The sequence below is a fragment of the Oncorhynchus gorbuscha genome, unplaced genomic scaffold (genome assembly GCF_021184085.1).
Source record: "Oncorhynchus gorbuscha isolate QuinsamMale2020 ecotype Even-year unplaced genomic scaffold, OgorEven_v1.0 Un_scaffold_552, whole genome shotgun sequence".
NCBI classification, from domain to species: Eukaryota; Metazoa; Chordata; class Actinopteri; order Salmoniformes; family Salmonidae; genus Oncorhynchus; species Oncorhynchus gorbuscha.
In genome coordinates, this window is record NW_025745383.1 from 118,152 (window position 1) to 131,200 (window position 13,049).

At 45.2% G+C, this 13,049-nt stretch overlaps 1 protein-coding gene across 1 annotated transcript; it reads left to right on the top strand.

Annotated features, from left to right (window-relative positions):
• Positions 1-354: 354 nt before the first annotated feature.
• On the top strand, positions 355-13,043 carry LOC124018633 (lysosomal alpha-mannosidase-like; the record flags this gene model as incomplete). The annotated part of the gene is given in 21 exon segments (XM_046333972.1): positions 355-481; positions 887-989; positions 1,324-1,497; positions 1,855-1,977; positions 1,980-2,047; positions 2,696-2,828; positions 2,952-3,097; positions 3,324-3,523; positions 4,084-4,204; positions 4,636-4,714; positions 5,470-5,579; positions 10,090-10,206; positions 10,287-10,317; positions 10,320-10,406; positions 10,495-10,700; positions 10,937-11,034; positions 11,702-11,822; positions 12,067-12,185; positions 12,466-12,567; positions 12,691-12,778; positions 13,002-13,043. Coding segments are annotated over 21 exon segments (2,382 nt in total), but the record flags the coding sequence as incomplete, so codon positions are not given.
• Between the last annotated feature and the right edge of the window lie 6 nt (positions 13,044-13,049).

The following is a 13,049-nucleotide window of genomic DNA, read 5'->3' on the forward strand; positions in this document are numbered from 1 at the left end:
ATTTGCTATAAAGTGCATTATTTCCTGAGTTATAGTCAGACTAATAGTGGGATAGGCTATGCTGGGTAGCCTATGGTTTCTATGGCCCCATCTCTCTCTACCTCCCCATTCCTTCAATAATTTATTTCTCTGTGACTATTACAATGAATGTGTAGCTTTGTATTCATGTGGGCTGTGTAACTGTGACTGTCTTCAATAAACCAATTATACATTTTCAATCTCAATTTTACTCTCAACGTTCCAATGTACCCCTTCAGAGCATAAAACAAGAAAAGGTCTGCCCCTCGAGGGCGTGGTCTGGGGGGGAAGTCACATGATAGGAAAGATACATAAACAAATGTCACATGACTCGTGGCTGTTTTCCAAGATGGCGACTCCGGCGGATACACCGTTTGTGTTCCTCCTGTTATTATTTCAAAGCGGCGTTTGGGGCGTTCCCGTCTGTCAAACACCCCAAGAAAGTCCTACATGTGGATACAAGGTACGTCTATAGTTCCTATCCCTATTGTGGTGAATAAAAACGCAACTGAAACACTTAAACCGTGTATTGTATTGCAGCTTTGATGAACTTCTTCTTTAGCCGATTTCAAACCCATTCATATTCGTGTAGAGAACACAGTAGCAGAAGTTATATTCCTGGCACAACATATTTATACTTCCACTTAAAACGTGAAGTGCAAAGCTACAAATTCCATTCGATCTAGCCAGTCTGGCACTAAGTCTGGTCTTGCACTGTTTTCATTGGTGGTTTAATGAAATGACAATTCCAACTTTACAATGTTTATACAGCTAAGTAGCCTCCGATATGTCTCTCTCCTCCCCATAACATTAGCCCACCAGCTAAAATCCATCATTATTTTCCCATCGTGTGTGCTACACATCCTAGTCATGTCATGCTACCAAGCCTGGGATGTTGAACGTGCATCTGGTTCCCCACACCCACGACGACGTTGGCTGGCTCAAGACCGTGGACCAATACTTTTATGGAGGTCTGTATCCCCCCACCCCCCACCCATCTATCATGTGGCTCACATCTACACACACAAACACACTCATAAACAGCTATGTCATAGGTCAAGGTGGTATAGTTCAAAGTTAAACTGACACATTGTTAAAACCATAGTTGTGAGGCTTTTATTATATTTGGTTATAGGCATACATAACACCTACAATAACCTAGAATCACATGGTTTTACATTTCAATCCTCATGACTGGGTGGATGTGAACCGCATGATAGATGTTGTATCGTGTGTGCATCTGTGTTATCACGTTTGTGTGTGTGTGTCTAACCTGTGTATGTAACCTGCCTGTCGTCGTTCCAGACCGTAATGACATCCAGCACGCAGGGGTGCAGTACATCCTGGATTCTGTGGTGGACCAGCTGCTGAAGAACCCTGACAGACGCTTCATCTACGTAGAGACGGCCTTCTTCTACCGCTGGTGGAAACAACAGACTGATGACATGCAGAACACTGTCAAACAGCTAGTCAATGAGGGTGAGGCCAGAGAGGGGTTATAGAGCCTGTCAGGAAGACGTGTCAGGAAGACTATATAAAGCGGGAGAGTTCACCTTCTACCGCTGGGGAAGGAGCCAGTCAGACAGCAGGTTAATGAGAGAAGGGATGTAGGTGTTATAGCAGTGTGATAAAGCATCTCTCACCTGAGTGTGGCTGCTATTGGTGGTGTTATTGAACAGATGTAAATTGCAATTCAGAGGTTATAAACAGTTATAACCCCTTTAACCTGTGATTAAGTCATATTACATTAAATACATCTTTATTGCTGTTATCACCTTTGTCCCTCCCTCCCTCCTTCCCCCCTCCCTCCCTCCCTCCCTCCCTCCCTCCTCTCAGGGCGGTTGGAGTTTGTGAACGGGGGCTGGTGTATGAGTGACGAGGCGACCACCCACTACAGTGCAGTCATAGACCAGATGACCATGGGCCTGCGGTTCCTCAACGACACGTTCGGACACTGCGGTCGCCCCGCGTCGCCTGGCACATCGACCCCTTCGGGCACGCCCGCGAGCACGCCTCCATGTTCGCACAGGTGAGGGTCGTATTCATTAGTGCTCCTTAATGTTTCTTATTACTGGTAGGTCCCTCCCTGTTTTGACCAGTTTGGTTCCTGCTGAATACAACCCACAATCTGCTGTCTTTTTTCTACCTCACAATATCCTCTCTGTCAGCCTTTCTCTGTCTATTCTTACCCGGGTAAATATCTTCCACTCCTTTTTCCATCATGTCTTAATCCATTGTCGGAATAGATTTTGTACAACCATCCAAGACTCTCGCCTGTTGAAAGGTTGTCAGTGTCATAAGGTTCTTGTTGCTCCCAAGTTGGGAATAGAAGTGGGGCAATACAAATGTACTCTAAAGTTTTCCAAGTCAGAAATAACACGAGACGACATGAGTCTCCCTCATCTTTCCATTCAGTTCAAAGGTCAGAGGGATGATTAGAATCCGAACTGTGTTTATTGTATTGAATGGGTGGCAGGTAGCCTAGCGTTGGTCCAGTAACCTAAAGGCTGCTGGTTTGAATACCCGAACCCAGAAGGTAAAGCATTTAGAAGGCGCCATACTACCGTGGATGACCCTGTAAAACAACACATTTCACTGCACCTACCCGGTGTATGTGACAAGAAACCATGTTATCCTGTGTGTGTATTGTATTGACTGATGGTTCTGTCTGTTCTAGATGGGTTATGACGGCTTCTTCTTTGGTCGTCTGGACTACCAGGATCGTAACAGGAGGATGGTAGCCAGGGAACAGGAGATGTTGTGGAGGGCCAGCGAGAGCCTCACCCCCCCTATGGCTGACCTCTTCACTGGTACTGACCTTTCACCTTCAACCTCTAGCAATATAGCAACAGCTTCACGTAGTCGTTCCATTAGATATTTTCAACCCTGACCCCTAGCACCCCAGTAGCCTAACCCAGCCCGCTCTCCTCCAGGTATCCTCCCTAACGGGTACAACCCTCCGGAGGGCTTCTGTTGGGACCAGTCATGTGACGATCCACCAATCAGGGACGACCCTGATCTGGAGGACTATAATGTTGACGATGTGGTGACCAGGTTCCTCCACATCGCACACGGACAGGTTAGAGATGAGACACACACATACAGGTCGGTCGGTCGGTCACACACACACGGACAGGTTAGAGATGAGACACACACATACAGGTCGGTCGGTCGGTCACACACACACACACAGGTTAGAGATGAGACACACACATACAGGTCTGTCGGTCGGTCACACACACACACACACAGGTTAGTCATAATAACACACACACTCTCTCTCTCTCCCTCCTCCCCTGCACCAGGCATTGGTGTATAAAACCAACCACATCATCATGACTATGGGGTCAGACTTCCAGTATGAGAACGCCAACCTGTGGTATAAGAACCTGGACAAGCTCATTCGCTACGTCAACCAGATGCAGAGTAACGGCTCTGAAGTCAACGTTCTCTACTCTACACCCTCCTGTTACCTACAGGAGCTACACAGGACTAATCTCACATGGTACTATATTAACTATATGATTCTGTTAGAATACTAAACTATGTCTAGCTAGTTAGAGTAACGGCCTCTGAAGTCAACGTTCTCTACTCTACACCCTCCTGTTACCTACAGGAGCTACACAGGACTAATCTCACATGGTACTATATTAACTATATGATTCTGTTAGAATACTAAACTATGTCTAGCTAGTTAGAGTAACGGCCTCTGAAGTCAACGTTCTCTACTCTACACCCTCCTGTTACCTACAGGAGCTACACAGGGCTAACCTCACATGGTACTATATTAACTATATGATTCTGTTAGAATACTAAACTATGTCTCGCTAGCTATACCAAGTCAACGTTCTCTATATTGTTACCTACAGGAGCTACACAGGGCTAATCTCACATGGTACTATACCACTATATTAACTATATGATTCTGTTAGAATACTAAACTATGTCTCGCTAGCTAGAGTAACGGCCTCTGAAGTCAACGTTCTCTCCCTCCTGCTACCTTAAATGATGTACAGGTCATTTAAATGTTTTCTCTTCTCTCTCTCACCCCCGACCCCCTGTCAGGCCTCTAAAAGGAGATGATTTCTTCCCCTATGCCGACTCAGCTCATGACTTCTGGACAGGATATTTCACCAGCCGTCCAGCCCTGAAACGCTATGAGAGGATCAGCAACAGCTACCTGCAGGTACACTACTCAAACCACAGACAATGGCTTAGTCTGAAAAGCTTTACACGCTGTGTTTGAGAGCCTCAAAGCCGTGATGTGTCATGGATAAGTTGTGACTGACTGACTGATCTACAAGTAATATTGAGCAGTTATTGATGATGTAAGGTGATTTGTAGATTGGTCAGTCTCGACTTGCCTTTAAAGTTGGCTTTATGTCGAACGCGGCCATTGATTCCTCCTCGTTGGAGGAGGAGGTAGAAGGGGAGGGACTTAGGGCCTCTTCTCCAATGAGCTTTCCAGAGGGAAGTGAGGAGTCATAGATTTGACAGCTTGTACACTTTTCATACAAAGCCACCAGACATTCACTCAGGGATGACAGTTCAGTCGCCCCACACTGAGGCCATGTCTGGAGACGTGGTTAATGCATTATTCTTCTCCTGGTTTCACAGGCGTGTAAACAGCTGGAGGTCCTTGGTGGCCCCATCTCAAGGAAAGGTCCCTTTGGAGCTGGAGACAGTGAGACCCTGAGTAAGTGTCTAGTGTACACACTTTCATCACATTCAAGTGCACTACTTCATCATCACTACATGAGTTGACTGAGACTAGTGGCAGTCAGACTCTGTTTCAATGTCCATACTAGCATCCTTCTTATTAATACTGGCATCCTTCTTATTAATACTGGCATCCTTCTTATTAATACTGGCATCCTTCTTATTGATACTGGCATCCTTCTTATTGATACTGGCATCCTTCTTATTGATACTGGCATCCTTCTTATTGATACTGGCATCCTTCTTATTGATACTGGCATCCTTCTTATTAATACTGGCATCCTTCTTATTAATACTGGCATCCTTCTTATTGATACTGGCATCCTTCTTATTGATACTGGCATCCTTCTTATTAATACTGGCATCCTTCTTATTAATACTGGCATCCTTATTGATACTGGCATCCTTCTTATTGATACTGGCATCCTTATTATTGATACTGGCATCCTTATTATTGATACTGGCATCCTTATTATTGATACTGGCATCCTTATTATTGATACTGGCATCCTTCTTATTGATACGGGCATCCTTCTTATTGATACGGGCATCCTTCTTATTGATACGGGCATCCTTCTTATTGATACGGGCATCCTTCTTATTGATACGGGCATCAGTCTTATTAATACTTGCATCAGTCTTATTAATACTGGCATCCTTTGTATTAATAAGCTTGAAGCGGTTTAGAGGACAGCAAGTTTGACAGGGAGTGTTCTGTGTTGTGATTGGTAGAGAAGGCCATGGCAGTGGCTCAGCATCACGACGCTGTATCCGGGACGGAAAAGCAACACGTTGCCAACGACTATGCTAGGAAACTGGCCAGCGGCTGGGCACACTGCCAGGTACCTACCATGTGTGCCTGTTCTTTCTATTGATCCATGCAGTCTCTCTTGTTAGATGAACTGTGTATGATTGACTCTCCACCTCTCTCTCCACTGTGTGGAGGACTATAAGACACAGACTAAATAAAGTATATCACTGTACAGTGTGTGGAGGACTATAAGACACAGACTAAATAAAGTATATTACTGTACAGTGTGTAACCTCTCTCTCTCTCCACTGTGTGGAGAACTATAAGACTAAATAAAGTATATTACTGTACAGTGTGTGTAACCTCTCTCTCTCAACTGCGTGGAGGACTATAGGACACAGACTAAATAAAGTATATCACTGTACAGTGTGTGTAACCTCTCTCAACCCCACTGTGTGGAGAACTATAGGACACAGACTAAATAAAGTATATTACTGTACAGTGTGTGTAACCTCTCTCATCCCCACTGTGTGGAGGACTATAAGACTAAATAAAGTATATTACTATACAGTGTGTGTAACCTCTCTCATCCCCACTGTGTGGAGGACTATAAGACTAAATAAAGTATATTACTGTACAGTGTGTGTAACCTCTCTCCCTCTCCACTGCGTGGAGGACTATAGGACACAGACTAAATAACACACACTGTACAGTGATATACTTTATCTCTCATCCCCACTGTGTGGAGGACTATAGGACACAGGCTAAAGTATATTACTGTACAGTGTATGTAACCTCTCTCATCCCCACTGTGTGGAGGACTATAAGACTAAATAAAGTATATTACTGTACAGTGTGTGTAACCTCTCTCTCCTCATTGTGTGGAGGACTATAAGACAGACTAAATAAAGTATATTACTGTACAGTGTGTGTAACCTCTCTCTCTCCCCACTGTGTGGAGAACTATAGGACACAGACTAAATAAAGTATAACTGTACAGTGTGTGTTATCTCTCTCTCCACTGTGTGGAGGACTATAAGACACAGACTAAATGAAGTATATTACTGTACAGTGTGTATAACCTCTCTCTCTCCACTGTGTCGAGGACTAAAAGACACAGACTAAATAAAGTATATCACTGTACAGTGTGTGGAGGACTAAAAGACACAGACTAAATAAAGTATATCACTGTACAGTGTGTGGAGGACTATAAGACACAGACTAAATGAAGTATATTACTGTACAGTGTGTGTAACCTCTCTCTCCGCACTGTGTGGAGGACTATAAGACACAGACTAAATAAAGTATATCACTGTACAGTGTGTGGAGGACTATAGGACACAGACTAAAATAATCAGGATATCACAGACTACTGTATCAGTGTACAGTGGACCTCTATAAGACTAAATGGAGTATATTACTGTACAGACTAAATAACCTATATCACTGTACAGTGTGGAGGACTATAAGACACAGACTAAATAAAGTATATCACTGTACAGTGTGTGGAGGACTATAACAGACTAAATAAAGTATATCACTGTACAGTGTGTGTAACCTCTCTCTCCCCACTGTGTGGAGGACTATAAGAAAGAAAGAGAGAATTAGAGAGAGTATATGTGGGGTGGCCAATCCTCTTCTGGCTGTGCCGGGTGGAGATTATAACAGAACGTGGGCCAAGATGTTCAAATGTTCATAAAATGACCAGCATGGTTGAATAATAGTAAGGCAGAACAGTTGAAACTGGAGCAGGAGCATGGCCAGGTGACTGGGGACAGCAAGGAGTCCCATGTCAGGTAAGTCCTGGGACATGGTCCTAGGGGCCCAGGCCAGTTGAAACTGGAGCAGCAGCATGGCTCAGGTGGACTGGGGACAGCAAGGAGTCATCATGTCAGGTAGTCCTGGGGCATGGTCCTAGGGGCCTAGATCCTCCGAGAGAGAGAAAGAAAGAGAGAAGGAGAGAATTAGAGAACGCACACTTAGATTCACATAGACAGGAGAATTACTCCATAAACAAAACTGACCCTAGCCCCCCGACACATAAACTACTGCAGCATAAATACTGGAGGCTGAGACAGGAGGGGTCAGAGACACTGTGGCCCCATCCGAGGACACCGGACAGGGCCAAACAGGAAGGATATAACCCCACCCACTTTGCCAAAGCACAGCCCCCACACCACTAGAGGGAAATCTTCAACCACCAACTTACCATCCTGAGACAAGGCCTCTGCATAGCCCACAAAGATCTCCGACACGGTACAACCCAAGGGGGGAACCCAGACAGGCCGACCACAACAGTGAATCAACCCACCCAGATGACGCACCCCCAGGACGGCACGAGAGAGCCCCAGCAAGCCAGTGACTCAGCCCCGTAACAGGGTTAGAGGCAAAGAATCCCAGTGAAAGAGGGGAACCGGCCAGGCAGAGACAGCAAGGGCGGCCCGTTGCTCCAGAGCCCCTTCCGTTCACCTTCCCACTCCTGGGCCAGACTACACTCAATCATAAGGACCCACTGAAGAGAGGAGTCTTCAGTAAAGACTTAAAGGTTGAGACCGAGTTTGCGTCCCTGACATGGTAGGCAGACCGCTCCATAAAAATGGAGCTCTATAGGAGAAAGCCCTGCCTACAGCTGTTTGCTTAGAAATTCTAGGACAATTAGAGGCCTGCGTCTTGTGACCGTAGCGTACGTGTAGGTATGTACGGCAGGACCAAATCAGAGAGGTAGGTAGAGCAAGCCTCCATGTAATGCTTTGTAGGTTAGCAGTAAAACCTTGAAATCAGCCCTGCTTTGACAGGAAGCCAGCTTTAGAGGAGGCTAGCACTGGAGTAATATGATCAAATTTTGGTTCTAGTCAGATTCTAGCAATGATAGCACTAACTGAAGTTTATTTAGTGCTTTATCCGGGTAGCCGGAAAATAGAGCATTGCAGTAGTCTGTCCTAGAAGTGACAAAAGCATGGATTAATTTTTCTGCATAATTTTGGACAGAAAGTTTCTGACACAGAAAGTAAATGAAGTATATCACTGTACAGTGTCTGTAACCTCTCTCATCCCCACTGTGTGAGGACTATAAGACACAGACTAAATGAAGTATATCACTGTACAGTGTGTGTAACCCTCTCTCTCTCTCCACTGTGTGGAGGACTATAGGACACAGACTAAATAACACACACTGTACAGTGATATACTTTATCTCTCATCCCCACTGTGTGGAGGACTATAGGGACACAGGCTAAAGTATATTACTGTACAGTGTATGTAACCTCTCTCATCCCCACTGTGTGGAGGACTATAAGACTAAATAAAGTATATTACTGTACAGTGTGTGTAACCTCTCTCTCCTCATTGTGTGGAGGACTATAAGACACAGACTAAATAAAGTATATTACTGTACAGTGTGTGTAACCTCTCATCCCCTGTGGAGGACTGTGTGGACAGTGACTATGAACTAAATAAATGAGTATATTACTGTACAGTGTGTGTAACCTCTCTCTCTCCCCACTGTGTGGAGGACTATAGGACACAGACTAAATAAAGTATAACTGTACAGTGTGTGTTATCTCTCTCTCCACTGTGTGGAGGACTATAAACACAGACTAAATAAAGTATATTACTGTACAGTGTGTGTAACCTCTCTCCCACTGTGTGGAGGGACTATAAGACAGACTAAATTATATTACTGTACAGTGTGTGTAATCTCTCTCTCTCCACTCTGTGGAGGACTATAAGACAGACTAAAGTATATTACTGTACAGTGTGTGTAGCCTCTCTCTCTCCACTGTGTGAGGACTATAAGACACAGACTAAATGAAATGTATTACTGTACAGTGTGTATAACCTCTCTCTCTCCACTGTGTCGAGGACTAAAAGACACAGACTAAATAAAGTATATCACTGTACAGTGTGTGGAGGACTAAAAGACACAGACTAAATAAAGTATATCACTGTACAGTGTGTGGAGGACTATAAGACACAGACTAAATGAAGTATATTACTGTACAGTGTGTGTAACCTCTCTCTCCGCACTGTGTGGAGGACTATAAGACACAGACTAAATAAAGTATATCACTGTACAGTGTGTGGAGGACTATAGGACACAGACTAAATAAAGTATATCACTGTACAGTGTGTGTAACCTCTCTCTCCGCTGTGTGGAGGACTATAGGACACAGACTAAATAAAGTATATCACTGTACAGTGTGTGGAGGACTATAAGACACAGACTAAATAAAGTATATCACTGTACAGTGTGTGTAACCTCTCTCTCCCCACTGTGTGGAGGACTATAGGACACAGGCTAAATAAAATATATCACTGTACAGTGTGTGTAACCTCTCTCTCCCCACTGTGTGGAGGACTATAGGACACAGACTAAATAAAGTATATCACTGTACAGTGTGTGTAACCTCTCTCTCCCCACTGTGTGGAGGACTATAGGACACAGACTAAATAAAGTATATCACTGTACAGTGTGTGGAGGACTATAAGACACAGACTAAATAAAGTATATCACTGTACAGTGTGTGGAGGACTATAAGACACAGACTAAATAAAGTATATCACTGTACAGTGTGTGTAGCCTCTCTCTCACACTGTCCCAGGTGTTGGTCAGTAACCTCCTATCACTCTCTGGTGGATCATCTGCTCCTCGTGTTTACTGTGAACACTCAATATCAGTGTGTCCCCTCACAGAGACCAGCAAGAAGTACACTACATGGGCACACACACACACACAATTCCTCTTTGGTTCCGTGATTAAATTCCCCTCCCTCTCTTTTTTTCCCTGTTTCTCTGTCAGTTCTCAGTGAGCGTGTACAACCCTCTAGCTCGTCAGTCAGTTGGCCAGTTAGACTGCCAGTCAACGGGACGGCCTACAATATCTCAGATGCTAAGGGCAGGGCTGTGGACGGTCCAGTTGGTCTATGTTCTGATAATGCTTGTCATGTTGTTAATAACCTTTGTTATGTCAGTTATTGTATCGTGTGTGTATTTGCGTTTTGTAAGAGTGCCCTCTACCCCCCCAGGTGGTCCCGGTGTCCCCAGATACAGCGAGCGGTGCCGACGGGGCAGGGGGTACGCTGCCAACGAGCTGTTGTTCCAGGTTCAGGCCCCTCCCCTGGGCTACAGCACCTACTCTGTCTCCCTGCTTCAGAACGGCCCTCCATCTCCTCCATCTCCACTGCCCAGGGCTCCCAAGGCTGTACAGAACAAGGTCTGGGTCTTATGGTTGGACACAAACGTACTTTCTACTATGAAAGCAAATATTTGATGTATTGATTTCATGTCATTAATGGAGACCAATATTCCAAAATGTACAATGTCTCTGTTAATGATGACATATCAATGTATAAAGTCAGTTGGAAAGGTGTTGTTTTATGTTTGGACAGTTTTGTATCTAGGTTTTTAGGTTTGGATGTCACCTGTTCTGTCACTTTGTGTCTCTTCTAGTTTCTCAGGGTGACCTTTGACCCAGAGACGGGTCTCCTCAGCAGCCTCAGTAACCTGGAGACACAACAGACTGTCAAACTGTCACAGAACTTCTACTGGTCCGTACTACTTACGCTCTCTCTACCCTTCCCTCTCTCTCTCTCCATTTCTCTCTACCCTTCTCTCTCTCTCTCCATTTCTCTCTACCTCTCCATTTCTCTCTACCTCTCCATTTCTCTCTACTCTCTCTCTCTCTCTCTCTCTCTCTCTCTCTCTCTCTACCTCTCCATTTCTCTCTACCTTCTCTCTCTCTCTCTCTCTCTCTCTCTCTCTCTCTCTCTCTCTACCTCTCCATTTCTCTCTACCCTTCTCTCTCTCTCTACCTCTCCATTTCTCTCTACCCTTCTCTCTCTCTCTCTCTCTACCTCTCCATTTCTCTCTACCCTTCTCTCTACCTCTCCATTTCTCTCTACCCTTCTCTCTCTCTCTCTCTACCTCTCCATTTCTCTCTACTCTTCCCTCGCTCTCTCTCTCTCCATTTCTCTCTACTCTTCCCTCTCTCTCTCTCTCTCCATTTCTCTCTACTCTTCCCTCTCTACCCTTCTCTTTCTCTACCTCTCCATTTCTCTCTACCCTTCCATTTCTCTCTACCACTCCTTCCTATTCTCTCTACCCTTCCATAATGATGTCTTTCTCTCCCCATCCTTCTTATTTACTCTCACTGTGTGCTAGCATTGTCACTTTGAGGGATTTTCTGTCATCTTTGTTCTGTGTATGTTTGTCCAGGTACAACGCCAGCGATGGTAACAACTCAGAGAGTATTCAGATGTCAGGGGCCTACATCTTCAGACCTAACACCTCTACCCCCTTCATCATCAGCAAGACGGCTAAGATAGAAACACTACAGGTACCTACTACATTCCACTTCATCTAGTCTCTTTATTTGAATGTGTTTCAATATAATTCAATATGCATGAGACCCACTAAACGTTCAAGAGATTCATTCCAGTCATCTCACAATTTCTAGTATCTGCCTTAACCCCCTTCTCCTGTCTTATTCCCCCTCTCCTCCTCCCCCTGCTCCCTCCTCCCTCTCCCCCACCTCACCCCCTCCTCCCTCCCTCCCTCCCTCCTCCTCCTCCCCCCATCAGAATTCCGTGGTGCAGGAGGTGAGACAGTGGTTCAGTCCCTGGATCTCTCAGGTGGTCCGTCTCTACACAGACAGCAGGGCTCTGGAATTGGAGTGGACTGTCGGCCCGGTGCCTATAGGGTGAGGAAGGGGCTCAGAGCCACATGGGGCCTGGTCACAGATAATGCACTGGAAGGAGAATGGAGCGTTATTGAGACAGCCTGTGCATGTCTGGCAGAAGGAGTGAGTCTTTAAGACTAGAAAGTATTCCTGTACCATAGATTATAGTGTATCATGTTCTCTCTATCTGCCCCCTTCTCTCTATCTGCACCCCCCTTCTCTCTATCTGTACCCCCCTTCTCTCTATCTGCACCCCCCTTCTCTCTATCTGTACCCCCCTTCTCTCCACCTCCCCCATCAGTGATGACCTGGGTAAAGAGGTGATAAGTCGTCTAGACAGCAGCATCAACTCCTCTGGTGTCTTCTACACTGACTCTAATGGCAGAGAGGTGCTGCAGAGACGGTGAGGAACCTGTGTGTTTCCCAACTCTACGCATCAGTATGTGTTGATGATGGAGTACTGTATTCCAGTAGTGTGTTCAGACACACAGTATACACCCTAATGTGTTATATCTGTCTCTGACAGGAAAGACTACCGGCCCACGTGGAACCTGAGACAGTCTGAGCCAATTGCTGGCAACTACTATCCAATCAACTCTAGAGCTTACATTAAGGTGTGTCTCATTGGTCATAGACCCCGGTCGGACACTTCCTCTTCCTTCTCTCATGATCATGCACTTTCTTTTCCTCTTCCCACTTACAGTTCCTTTTTCTGTGGGAGCCTTCTGGTCCAAAACTCTTCGCTCTCCCTCCTGTTCTCTTCACTCTGTTTTACAAGTTCATGTGATATTATCTGACAATAGTAAATGTTGACTTCCACTGTGTGTGTGTGTGCAGGATGACAAGGACCAGCTGACTGTAGTGACGGACCGTTCTCAGGGAGGG